Below are 14,041 nucleotides of genomic sequence, written 5' to 3' on the forward strand. Positions count from 1 at the left end.
GCTCAACTGTCACGATACCTCTGTGTGAAAGAAAAAGATTTGCTCCTTAAACATAGCTGATAGCTGCAGTCTTAAGAAGGAGCCTTAGAGCCATGTGAAGTATGGAAATTAAAAAGAGACATACCCAGAGAGATTGCTGTTTTAGAAGAATTTGATTTAACAGGTATGGTAAATTATGTGTCCAAAGTATAGTGATTAATCCAGTTCACAAATTAAAATATTGCATTATTTTATGGGAGCGTAGACAGGAGTAAATAAAAGAGTGATTTATAAAATACAGTAGGAATAAGATGCATACCATTGAGACTGAGCCTAAACAGCAACTCCCTGAGATTTTAATCTCTTGAGCAGTTGTTCTGGGCATCAAAGAAACTTTTTCTCTGTTTGTTTTGGTCATTCTGTATGCATTTTCTGATTCTTAAGATAGAATACAATGCAATAGAATGATTTGGGGTGGAAGGGACCTTAAGGATCGTCTAGTCCCAACCCCCTGCCATGGGCAGGGACACCTTCCACTAGACCAGGTTGCTCAAAGCCCCATCCAGCCTGGCCTTGAACACTGCCAGGGAGGGGCAGCCACAACTTCTCTGGGCAGCCTGTGCCAGTGCCTCACCACCCTCACAGTGAAGAACATCTTCCTTACATCTAATCTAAATCTACCCCTCGGCAGATTAAAACCATTTCAGTTTGAAGCCATTACCCCTCGTCCTATCACTACACTCCCTGGTAAAGAGTCCCTCCCCACCTTTCCTCTAGGCCCCCTTTAAGTACTGAAAGACCGCTACAAGGTCTCCCCAGAACCTTCTTCTCCAGGCTGAACAGCCCCAGCTCTCTCAGCCTGTCCTCATAGCAGAGATGCTCCAGCCCCTGATCATCTTTGTGGCCCTCCTCTGGACTTGCTCAAGCAGGTCCACATCTTTCTCACGCTGGGAATCAGCTGGTCTTCTAGGGATAAAATTACCTCTTAAATACTAATATAAATATTAAACAAAAGAATTATTCCTAAGGGACCACTGAAATCCGTGGGAGTAATCTGAAGTCCGGTCTCTTTTTAAAAACACCCAGACAAAACCTTTTTATAGCTGTCTGTATATTCTGCTTTTAAGGTATAGTCTTATGCTTCTCCTGGTTCACACCCAGAGAGTGCTTTTTACCTGTGTTATTAAATACTGGGATACAAATATAGATACAAAACATGCAAGGCAAGAAAACTTCTTTAACGCTAAGACCTCTCACCTTTCCTTCCTGGCTGGTTCTTGTATTCTCACAGTTCTGTCTGTCCAGTCATTTACAGGGGAAGCCGTTTGGGGCAGAGATTGGTGTTTTGAATAAGGTAGTTAACTGTCATTCGCTATTCAATATAATAAAGAGTATTAGTAAGTTACTACTAGCACCATTTTAATTTCATAGGCAAGGAGGTGAGGATATTTTTGTTTGTTTAATGCATTTATTTTCTTTCCCTATTTTGGATAATTATAACTTAGTGTATTGACATAAAGTGGGTTCCCAAGCACTGTTAAAAGCACCTAGTCTATCTTGTGTCCTTCGTGTTGTACTTTAATGAATATCTGTAAGCCTTATTAGGGAAACCGACTGGAAATGACTTATCTTTCCATTGTTTCAAGGTCACTCTTTCTCCTAATGAGACTAATACTTGTTCTACAGTGCAGTTTAATATAGTATAGATATAGTATATCATCAAACAAGGACAAAACCTGTATTGCTTTATCTTGCGTTAACTTATTTTGTGATTAGTCTAGGCTACATCATCTTATAGATTTTCCTGGCTACCAGGAATAATCACTATCAGTCTCCAAAAATCTAATCTTACTACTGGCCTTTCCTGCCCTCTTTCTCCTTTCTTCTCTGATCTACCAAGAAAATAATTTGGTTTCTTTTTCCAGACACACAGATGCGCACCAGATGGTTACTGATAGTTTCAAGGTCCTGATGAGTTATTGGAATAATTAGTGTTGGTGTGAGGTTTGTCATCTAACTATGATACTGAACTGTGTATTCTTTTCTTTCAAGCTTTTGAAATAAAAGGTTTATTTTATTAAGATTTTTGAAACAGCACTTCAAATGTCAGTGCAGATAATAGTTGATACCCTGTTCATGGTCAGAAGTTCACTCAACTCTCTTTAATGTGTAAAATTCTTGATCTTGTGGAGAGGCTCAAAGAGAGTCTACATTTAGGTGATATACTAATTTTATGCCAGAAGGAACAGTAAGATATCAATCAGGGAATTATTTTAATGGTGAATTGGGAAATATTTCTTTCTAAAATATGAACACAAGGTGTTGGAAATGATAGAGAAATCGATACATAAATATGATTTATGGATTGTGGAATTAAAAATATAGTCCACACTACTTGAAAAAGGCCTTATCCCAAGGGTCTATTAAGTTTCAGTCTTTTGTGCAAGTCTTTGTTGCCACAGCAGGTTTAATATATTTGGATTTATAAAGTATGAATACCAAAATAACTCTTAAAACTTTGCTTCTCTGTATGTTACTTCCAAGTTTCGTTTGTCCTGTAATAGATATGCCTCCTAGATCTGGTATACAGTACCTATTGTTTTGATAGCTAAAACCGATTAAAATAAGAAACAATCACTTCTCTTTGTTTTTGACACGGGAACAAATCCATTCCTTTTATTTTTCACTGTTCATCACTATTTTAAGAGGTGTGTCACTTGTAACACAGCTGTCTGGATGTAGCTGCAACAGCTACATTGTCACACAACCCGCGCCTGCATGATTTATATCCTTTCCCTGGTATTTTGATCTTGGAAACAGTTGTGAAACAAGGTTATTGTCATCCACCAAAAATACTGAATTTTTGCAAGCAAAGCAGAGTAAGTAACTCCTGTACAGAAAAATAATGCACTAGCCTTTTAACGATAAGGAATTCAGTGGGATTGTTGCACGTAATAGCATGCATAAGTATTTGCAGGATTGGAGCTTTGTAAAATCCCAAGCACAATTTGAGCTTCCTTTCCTTAAGAATCACTGATTAATCACTTCGGGCCTACCCTGCACTACTGTTTCTTTTCTGGTTCTGATCAGTTAATCCATGTGTCTTTTAAAGCACATTTGATGAACAAATGGGAGAGCTGTGGAGGTATTGGAGCTCCCTAGAGTATATCGTCCTTTATGTGGATTCAATCTGCTCTCCGACCAACTCTTTATTTACTTAATATCCATCTTTATCCCACTGAAGGCCTGACGCATTCTTAACTCAAGTCTCCCTAGCCCCATAAAAAATGCGACTTTGTAACCATTTTCATACAATGGTGCTATTCTTTCTGGGGTTTAGACTGTATTTGCAGAATTCACTTTGGTATCTGAGTAAGACTTTTCTTGCAGTGAATGGGAAAGGGTAGAGTTCTCCAAATGGCCATTTGGAGCTGTGAAGGTCACAGGACTGACACTGTTGAATGTGCTTGTCCCTCTCCATTGACTGGAAGGAGCTGAGACGACCAATCTTTTGAGGAAGGTTACTTAAATTGCCTACGTTTAGGCGTTGTCAATACAGCCTGCATGCTGCATGTGAGAGTTCTTGTGTTCTGTTCTGTTAGTATGGTGTAGTTCAAAAATGTTTTGTGGTTGGGGTGTTCTTACCTTTTCCAGGTATGGGACATTGGAGGACAGCCAAGGTTTCGAAGCATGTGGGAGCGTTACTGCAGAGGAGTCAATGCGGTTGTGTAAGTTTTCTTGCGCATACCCACAGAAAATGTATTTTAAAATGTATATTATTAATATAGATAGACTTTTCATCCTGTCCACCTCCATCATATGAGAAGACTCAATATGATAAAAGTACTGTGTTTTACACATTCAGCAACCCAGGAATAAGTAATTGCATGCTCAAGGCCATTTTTTAGTTCTGTATTTAATGCAGGGATTATACAAATCAGGACTGTTTTAATGCTGTTTTCAATGAGAACATGTTTGTCACGTATCAGATGCTTTAATGCAACTTTCTGCAAGTAATAGACAATACCATGAATAACATTATTCCCATTGCAGTTACATGGTGGATGCAGCAGACTTAGAAAAAGTAGAAGCTTCAAAGAATGAGCTACACAGTTTGATAGATAAGCCACAATTGCATGGAATTCCAGTAAGTATTTTGATTATTATTCTTACCTGAGTGTAGACGGTGTAGCCTAAATCCTCATGAATTGGTTCCTCTGGACCCTTGAAAGTACCAGGTTAAATATGATGCAGCCTTGATAGATGGAGCACTCTTAGAAAAAATATTATGACATTTTTTCAGAGGACTCACCATCTTATCAGTGCTGCAGTGCGTTTGTACATTTTCTAAAGGGCAAAATAGGTTTGGAAAAATTTCATTTTCACATGTGGCATTGTCAGACGGTCATTACTTCCAGTCAGTCCCCTTGTTGTCTGTGTTTGAACCTGTGACCCAGATATGTTTCTGGCAGTATCTTCAGGCATGTGAGAGTTGTCTTTCTCAAGGTTGGCAGACGCTAACATCAAAGAGTGTCCTCTGCTTCTAGAGATTGTGGAGGAGCTTGACTTTTTCTGTGTTCTGACTTTTTCTTGACTTTTTAGTTTTTCAAACTAAACTGTATGGAAAAAATGAAAATATGCATCTGTTCTCCAGTAGGAGGTGTCAAAGAATAATATGTTTTGCTGAAATTCTACTGAGTAATTATGGAGGTGGAGACTAATGTTTAATTAAATGTAATCTGCCAGTTTAGAGCTAGTAGAAATCAATCAGGTTAGCATTGATCTTTGATACTGACATCACCAAGCAAGACTCCATACCTTTGATCATAAAGAAAACAATGGTACATACAAATCAGGAAGAAGTTACTCACAACTCCATGGCTCTTGCTTGGCCCCTTTTTTGTGAGCAAATATTTGGACACTTGGCCAGTGTGAGTGGTCAAAGTAATCTGAGGATGAGTAGACAGACAGCCAACATGAAATCGTTGTGAGAATAAAGTTCTCACATCCGTTCTTGAAGGAGAATTTTTCGAGTGACTCTCCATCTTTTTTATAAGGTTTACTGTTATTGTTGTGGCTTTTTATGTTAAGTACCTATGGAACAAATCCTACAGAAATCTACAGTCATGTTATTCATGGCGAGTGACATTGTCTGTCCTTTGTACTGTCTTCACATCCTGTTTTACTTTGCGCTTTTCCTTCCTGTAATGATAGGTCTCTTATGTCTTCAGAAGAATTTAATTAAGTTCCTTTCCTTTTATATGTTATAATATCACATTCCAATTGCCCAGCCTGACCAGCAGAGCAATTTGCAATGTGCAGTAATGTATTTTTCACTTACTTTTATTTCATAGGCAGTAAATAGTATTGAACTTCCTTCAATTTATTGTACTCAGGCTTTGGCATTATAGATTTTAAGGTAGCTTTATTAATCTGTGACTGCAAATAATGACTTTTAATGTGTTCCAGATTCATGAGAAATAATGGGACAATCTTGACTCAGAATTGTAATGCATCTGGAAAACAGTAATACAATCATAATTAGAAAAATTTTCCATTGCTTACTTTGTCTTAGGATGTGCTCAACCCATTTATCTGACCTTAATTTATGCTTGAAGCCCTAAGTATTGCATGGGAACTCTAAGTTTGAGCATCTATTCAGTAAATTTTCTGCATTTCTCAGACTTAATTCGTAATGGCTGCTGTTCTGATTTCTACCATGGATGCTGTCCTGGTTTGACTAGGCCAGCCACACTAGGCAGGCTGTTAGCAATCTGGGGTCAGCCAGGGCAGCTGACCTAAGTTAACTACAGGTGTAGCCCATACCAGAATGTCATGGGCATTATAAAGGGGGCAGAGGGAGTTCTAGTTGGGGTTCTTCCTGTTTTTCCTCTTTCCTTTTCCTTTGTTCTTCTTGTTCTGTTCCCAAGGGCTGTAGGGGCCCGATGTTCTAGGCTGAGTAAAACTTCGTATACTTTATTTGGTTTACTGTTTCATTAAATCTGTCCTTGTTTCAACCTTTGGATTGCCTCTCCTTATCCTGATTCCCCTTCTCAACTGGGGAGGGGTCATTGGGTGATGGAATAACTGCTATAGTTTAACCCCTGGAACAGGCTAAACGTAGACAGATGCTCAAGGGAGAGGAATCAGTCATTTGGCTGGTGCTCAGGTAATACGTGGTTTGGATACTTGGCTGTTTAGTGTGTCAATGTTAAGGAGCAAGGGAGCAAAACTGTAGAAAGAATTTTGAGGACTCAGCCTCTACTTCTGGGTCCTTACTTTTGATTAAGATTAGTCTGGTCCTGTGGATTGAATGTCTGTTGATGTCTTGAGTGCACCTGATGCATGCTGTCCTCCAGGTTTGGTTGCATACAAGAGAAATCCACTTAGTGCAATCTGCCATTATCCCATAATGCCATCTGGAATGCAGAGATTCACTTCCAGAGGAGACTTCTGATACTGATACACCTGGAAATAATTGAGTCCAGTTTTCAGAGAGTGTGAATCCAGTATCTGACCCTGGCTAGGAATGGGATTTGCATGATGTTCCTACAGTCATTGGTCACTTTGAATAGATCTGCTGTTGTCTTCTAAATACTTGGCTGCAAGATCCAAAATAATGCCAACAAATAGTTAAAGACAAAAATAAACTGTTGTTGCTTCTGGATTTAACATGAATATGAATGATTTCTTTCAGGTGTTAGTTCTTGGAAATAAAAGAGACCTCCCAGGTGCACTGGATGAAAAGCAGTTGATTGAGAAATTGTAAGTAGCTGGCCTGTGTAAAAAGCTGAAGCACTGTGAAATTTAGTATGTGAGAGAAAATCATTGGTAGTCTATGGCAATAACCAGCTATAACGGATTCCATTTTATATTCTCGGATACTCCACTTCGAGCTCTGCTGGCAGTTGAAATAGCAATCTAGGCTGATAACTGACTGCAGTAGTTTTGAACCTTTCTCGATTATTATTTCAGTTGTATAAAGTTGTTTCAGATAATCCTGTTTTCCCATCACTGAAGATCCAACTGCTACAGATAGCAGTAGGCTCACTTAACTTTTCAGAGTACATTTGTAGTGGCAGTTTAATGCTTGAATGGCATTAGAATAGAACCATTTCAAACTACTGTCTGTGAATTTAAGCAACTCATATTTTTGGCACATATCCAAAGCATATATTTATAGATTACTGAAGCTAACTTAAATTGATGCATTGTAAAGGTAATTGTAAAGGAAATATAAGATTTTGTAAAAATGGCCAGTATGGCAATAATTTTGCGGAATAGGATTCTGTATCTCAAATCACATAACTTTTAATCAGTAGGAAGTGCAAGTGAATTGAGGCTTCAGGATGGTCCAAAGGCTAAGCAACTAAACTGGGGATTAGGAGACACAGAATCACAGAATGACTGATGTTGGACTTTTGGAGGTCGTCTTGTCCACTCACCTGCTCAGCAGAGCCACTTAGAGCTGATTGTCCTGGACCATGTCCAGATGACTTTTGAATATCTCCAAGGATGGAGACTCTACCGCTTCTCTAGGCAAGAGAAGCTGGCGCTCAGTCACCCTTGAAGGTAAAAAGTCTTTCTTTACGTTCAGGGCAGGCCTCCTGTGTTTCAGTTTGTGCCCATTGGCTCTTACATTGTTATTTGGCTCCATCTTCTTTACAGCCTCCCTTCGGATATTTGTACACACTAAGATCCTCCCTGAGCCTTTTCTTCTCTGGGCTAAACAGTGCCATCTCTCTCAGCCTTTCCTAATATGTGAGCTACTCCAATCCCTTAATCATTTTAGTGGCCCTTCACTGGACTCTTTCCAGTAGCTCCCCATCCATCTTGCACTGGGGAGCCCAGAGCTGGACACACCAGTCCAGGTATGGCCTCACCAGGACTGAGTAGAAGAGAAGGATCACCTCCCTTGGCTGGCTGGCAACACTCCTAGTGCAGCCCAGGATACCATTAGCCTATTTTGCAACATTGCTAGGCCGTGTTCAACTTGGTGTCCACAAGGACCCCCAGGTCTTTTTCTGCAAAGCTGCTTTCCCAGACAGTCGGCCACAGCATATGTTGGTACATGGGGTTGTTACTCCTCAAGGGCAGGACTTGTCTTGAACTGTGTGAGATTGTCAGACCACTTCTTCAGCCTGTGAAGGTGCATCTGGATGGCAGCACAACCCTGGGGTGTATCAACCACTCCTCCCAGTTTTGTGTCATCAGCAAACATACTGAGGGTACGTTCTGCCCCATCATCTACCAAACTTTAGATTTCATTGTTGAAGGTTGTAGAGTTGGTCAAGCATGATTTCCCCTTTCTGAATCCCTGCTGACTAGTCCTGATCACCTTCTTGTCAGTCATGTGCGTGGAAATGGTTTCCAGGATTAGTTGCTCCATCACCTTCCCAGGGATCAAGGTGAGGCTGACCATCATGTAGTTCCCTGGGTCCTCCTTCCTGGTCTTTCTGAAGCATGACATTTGTTTTCCTCCACTCTTCAGGCACCTCTCCCAATTGCCATGATCGTTCAAATGTTACTGAGAGTGGCCTCACGATGACATCAGCCAGCTCCCTCATCACTCATAGGTGCATCACATCAGAGCCTGTGGAATTTTCTATGTCCAGTTTATTTATGTATTTCCTGAACTGATCCTCTTCTATCAAGGCTGCAACTTTCTTGCTGCAGCCTTTCTCTGTGGTCTCTGGGGCCTGAAATTCCTGAAGGCTGGACTTGCTAGTAAAGACAGAGGCAAAGGCAGCATTTAGTACTTCTACTTTTTCCATGTCCTGTGTAACCAGGTCCCATGTCTCATTGAGCAATGGGCCTGCATTTTCCCTTCTCTTCCATTTGTCACTTACGTACTTACAGAAGCACTCCTTGTTGCCTTTGACATCCCTCACGAGATCCAATTTCACTTGGGCTTTGCTTGTCCTAACTGTGTCTCTGCATGCTTGGACAATGTTTCTGTATTCCTCCCAGGTTACCTGTCCTTCTGTATGCTTCCTTTTTGTGGTTGGGTTTTGCCAGGAGCTTGTCATTCATCCACTTGTGCCTCTTGGCTTTTTTCCAGACTTGTTAGGATGGGCTACTCTTGAGCTTGGACACGATACTTGAATATTAACCAGCTTCCTTGGGCCCTTCTTTGCTACAGGGCCTTATCCCGTGAGACTTTCCCAAGCAGATCCCTGAAGAGGCCAGATCTGCTTTCCTGAAGTCCAGGGAGGTCACTATTTGGGTCTCTTCTTTGTTAGTCTGTTGTGTGGTCTCAAGACCCTTTCCTTCTCCATGCCTCCACTCTCCATCTGCTCCAGGAACGTAATCTGTTTCCTGCATGGCTGTGTCACTTGTGTGAGGGTAAATAAATGAGAAAAATAACAAAGTGCTCAGAAGCCCTGAGGGGGATCAGGAAATTCCCAGAAAGAAACAGAAGTTAATTCAGAATCAGTTTCTTCCTAAAAGTAGAGGTGTCTTTTCAGTAGGAATCAGATCTGATATATTTAAGTACAATATAATAAAAATCCTGAAGATTAATGGTGTGATCATTTGAATACTGTTATTTGATTATAAGAGTTATTTGAGATAAAAACGCTGAATTCTAAATGAAAAGTAAAAGGTGAATACTAAGACATGGTGATGTTACTTGGTTGCCACTACAAAATGTTATTTTCAGCTCATGGGTTTCTGTGTTTTTATTATTCACCATTACACTGACTTAATGAGAAATCTGAATTTTTGTGAAATGACTTTGTAACCTTTTAATCTTTATAGTTTAAGAAACGGGAGGGTTCTGTGTGCAGTAGCATATTTTAAAAATCTAATATCTGAAGATAGAATTGAACCCACTGAGTGGAAAAAAGAAAACATGTAATTTAATGGAAATTTCTGTTGTCAGTTTTTGTGGAGTTATAACACTAGTTATTTTACTTTTTTCCCCTCTAGAAACCTTTCAGCTATCCAAGACAGAGAAATCTGTTGCTATTCTATCTCATGTAAAGAGAAGGATAACATCGGTAAGCTGCTTTTTCTTACAGCGTTGTCAATGTATACTTTACTTGGATCAGATGTTAAAAATGTTAATGAGATCTGAATATCTAATATATAACTGAAAATCTCAATTTACTTTGAAAGATTTTGTTGCAAATATTGCATGCAATTGTATTTGTTTTAATACAGAATTATATGTAATTTAAAATTCACTTGTAGAATTACTTCGTTCCATGAGAAGTTAAGAAATTAATTTGACAGGGGCCTTGGAAGAGCATATTTAAAACCCAAAGTAAATTAATCCCTCACAAAAACTGTGTTACTTTTGAAAAAATAGTAAAGGGATATGAAGGCCTTTCAATTATTAGGTGCTTCTTAAAAAAAATTCATAAGAGTTTCACTTCATGCATGGTTTTTCTTTGTAAGCAGGCCTTACGTGCATGTGGCTATATGGTGGTGCTCTTCAAGCTGAGGGAGTAGTGCTTTTGTCCTACCGGAGATGCAAAGAGTGTACCCTGAAGTCACTGAAGACCTATAAAAGCCCCACGAAGTTGTCTTCCATCTGCCTTTGCTTTTTGCCCTTTCCTTTCACCTCTTTCTTCCACTTCCCTGCCCCTTTCCTCTGTCATGTTCTCCCCTTCCCTTCACGGGGCAGGAGAAAGGGCTGAAGCACAGGCTGAGCCAGAAGCAGCAGCTGCAGCTGCCTGGGGGCTTGGTGCCTCTGTGCCACCCTTCTTCCCTGCAGGCTGCTAAGACGAGTGGTGCTGGATGGGAGGGGTGCAGCCTGGGTAGATATTTATAGCTGCTTCTTGAGGAAGCCAGGCTCATTAGAAGATCCAGGCAGCTCTGTAGGGCTCTGCAGAATGAGAGGTGGTGGGAGTGGGAATGGGAGGAAAGCTGGTTTCTCTCAGCAGCAGGGGAAATTTCCATCCTAGGCAGAGAGGATCTGGTAGTGGAGGTGGTGAGGTGCCATGACACCTGGGCTTTAGAGAGCTGGGGGAGATTTCAGCTGTGTGCAGGGACGTGTTAGATGGTGAGGGCTTCTCTTGGAAATGGTGTACATGATTTGGGTGTGTTGGTTTGAAGCAGGCTAGACCTAGGTTTGCTGCAGCTTGGAGTGCAATAGTTACCTCTGAGTGAGGGAAATACACAGAATGTACACTGGGGAAGATTAGACTTTGGGCTATAAGGACTGAGGAAGACAACATAGTCGGGATTATCTGCATAGGTGAAGGGCAGTGAAGGTGTTTGAGGTTTTAGAAATGCAGTGCTTGATCCTCCTCAAATGGGCAAAGCTGCAGTGGAGGATCTCAAACATGGTATTGTGACTAGAACCTGGTAAAACCAGCTTAATTTCTGAAAGGATCCTGGAGAAGATAGGTTTTGATCCTGGTTCATTTATATGGATGGCCTGGAGGAAAAAAGCATGCCAAAAAAGCATGCTAAAATTTGAAAATGGGAAAATAATGAAAAGAATGATCATTAATGCGAAACCATAGATCACTTACTTGCAGAAGTCCTGGGAGCAGTGATGAAAAAGACTCAAATCCTGACTGAGAATCAGTCAAGTATCTTCCAGTGTAGCATTTTGCCTAGAAGGGCTAACCTGGTTCCTGAATATTTGCCCAAAGAAATAACAAATGGGAGCAGACTGTGTATATCATGTGTTTGGGACTGTGTGGGAATTACTGAAGCACTGTGCCACATTTTGAGGGAGACCTTGTGAAACTGAGAAGACTGGACAAGAAGCTAAGGAGATCAAAGGACTGGAAAATATCATTTATAATGAAAAACTATAATGAAAATATATTTAGCTTATTAAAGTGATGAAACTAGTAGGCTGTTAAGGAGAAGACTGGAAGCTGTCATCTTCCTCTGAATTTTTGATTGATGTCAGTGCAGTTGAATGAGATGGTAGTCATTTTTCAGCGCAAACTGCAGCCTAGCGAACTGATCTCATCAGGAGGTGCACATGTAAGGCTGCCAGTTTCTGTGTCCTGAGAGACTGTGTAAGATTAGTATATAGTTATTAGCTTTGGTTTAGATGTCGTGGGATGCTTTTGTCTGCAGTCTTGGTGCCTAAGCTGGTCTGCAAAGAAATTCATGGAGTGCTGTCTTGAACTTAGGACAGATGTGGCAACAAATTTCAATTTGAGGGCTAGAGCTGTTGCTGCCCGCTGACATCCTTCCTGCCTCCCTGACAGATGTTACTGCCTTGAGGCAAAAACATCTCATCTGCTCATGAATCAGTTTGTGAACTGCTGCAGTTTTCAGCCCAATGCATTAGATTGTATCAGGAGGGGTACCGATTTCAGCTATCAAATTTTAGTCTAGTGTTGCATGTCTTTCTGAGACCTTGGACTCCTGCGACCTACCTAAATGGCTTCTTAATGCTTTGTCAGATGTTTGCCCTTCTCTTTCCTTCTGGTTGTTATTTCTGCCTTTGTTCTCACACTGCGTTTCGTTCCAGGCTGGAATCATTTTATGGTCATCTTAAATCTTTTCTTTTCCAACAGTTCTTCATCCATGGCTTAGAGAATTTGATGTCGGTCACCATATTTCAAGAATAGAAAATGCACATAATTTAAAAGCAAACAAAAAACAACAGGAGAAAACCTCACGTGGAGTCTTAAGTTCTGAATTTTCAATTAGGTGTGAATGAGAATCTGTGGTTTCTGGGTTTTCTTTGTTTGGCGGTTTTTTAATTTGTATTAACCTGCTGGTGTTCTGTTGTCCCTTTACACACTGCAAACAGCCTGTTGAGTTTTTCATTTTGTTTGTTTGTTTTTTTCTGTCCTGGCAGACATAACATTACAATGGCTTATTCAGCACTCCAAATCAAGACACTGTTGAAGAAAACTTTAGCTGAAGATAACACTATCCCAATCACTTTGACTCCTATCAGCTATACACAAGTGAAAAGATAAAGAATTCAACTGCATACTACCAGGACTCACTTTGATTGTATTTGTTAAATGAAGTAAAACAGTTATAGCTTGTCTCTCTGTCTTGGTTCTTTTTTAAAAAATCCAGATACTTGTCTGCCTAAGTGAAATTCCTGAACGCCTTAATACAAGACTGAAAGAAATCAATACTTTTTTGGGCTGAACTGTTTGAGTTTATGCATGTGAATTGTCAAATACTTAGTAATTTTTTTCTAATTTGAAACTAAATAAACTTCACAGTGGAAGCAGATATGACTGGGTTTTTTGAACATATTGTGTAATAATTCATACAGAATGTTTTCCCTGCAAACACTTGTAGTTAAGTATCAGTAATCAATTAAAAGCATCTTATTTGAACAAAATGCTATTAATTAGAACACTAGTTAACAGCATTTAATTTAATAGCAATTTAATAAGAGCAGTGAGAAATTATTTCCAAAGTTGTGTATGTGTAGTCACCTGTTTTTTCCAGTCACTAATATAAAAGATTCATATCAATATTCTTTGGGAATTGAACAATAAAACAAATTCTAGACCATCCTGCCCTTATCTATTGGGAGAGGAAAGAGTCTGGAGTTGCAGCAGGTGTTTCAGAGAGAAAAATACAGAGAGCGAGCAGGTGAGATCATGTGCATCTTTTCTGACATTATTACCCCCCAAATTAATGAATTTCCCAAGCGTTTTTATTGTAAAGGAAATAATTTTCCCAGTGCTTCTGGACTACTCCTTCCATTCCTGAATCATCTGAATTTTTGAGTATACAGTCTAATACAGCTGAGCTCTGAAGTAGGATTAGTTCTTTTGAAACAGGCTAAAGGAGCAGTTCATTTTTTAAATTTTGATAACATTGCTAATGTCTTACAGGTACCTGCTTCTGAGTGCTTCACTTAAAAGCGCTCTGATGGGAATTCTTCTGTGAATTTGGAAATTCTATTAAATATAGGAAGTTCATGCCAAGAAATAGTAGATAGACTTAAAACTTACACAAGGTAGATGTTCAGTGGCCAGGTGTTTCAAGGACACTTCCAGATCTAGGAGGAGGAAGTTCTGGGATGCTGGTCTAAAGCTGTGGTAAATGCACTGATTGCCGTAGTCTTAAAAAGGTTGTAAGTAGTTCATGCAGATCTTGTAATTAAGTATGT

General features: G+C 39.8%; 1 protein-coding gene across 1 annotated transcript in view; it reads left to right on the forward strand.

The window, feature by feature from the left end:
• LOC104350376 (ADP-ribosylation factor-like protein 8B) overlaps window positions 1–12,807 on the forward strand; it is a 29,088-nt gene extending 16,281 nt beyond the window's left edge. Inside the window, exons 3-7 of the mRNA XM_086473486.1 lie at window positions 3,634–3,707; window positions 4,033–4,126; window positions 6,677–6,744; window positions 9,910–9,980; window positions 12,758–12,807. Of these exons, the coding sequence (XP_086329612.1) occupies window positions 3,634–3,707; window positions 4,033–4,126; window positions 6,677–6,744; window positions 9,910–9,980; window positions 12,758–12,807 (357 nt within the window). The remainder of the gene's footprint in view (window positions 1–3,633; window positions 3,708–4,032; window positions 4,127–6,676; window positions 6,745–9,909; window positions 9,981–12,757) is intronic.
• Window positions 12,808–14,041: the final 1,234 nt, after the last annotated feature.

The sequence above is a fragment of the Leptosomus discolor genome, chromosome 1, assembly GCF_034619465.1.
Source record: "Leptosomus discolor isolate bLepDis1 chromosome 1, bLepDis1.hap2, whole genome shotgun sequence".
Classification (NCBI taxonomy): Eukaryota; Metazoa; Chordata; class Aves; order Leptosomiformes; family Leptosomidae; genus Leptosomus; species Leptosomus discolor.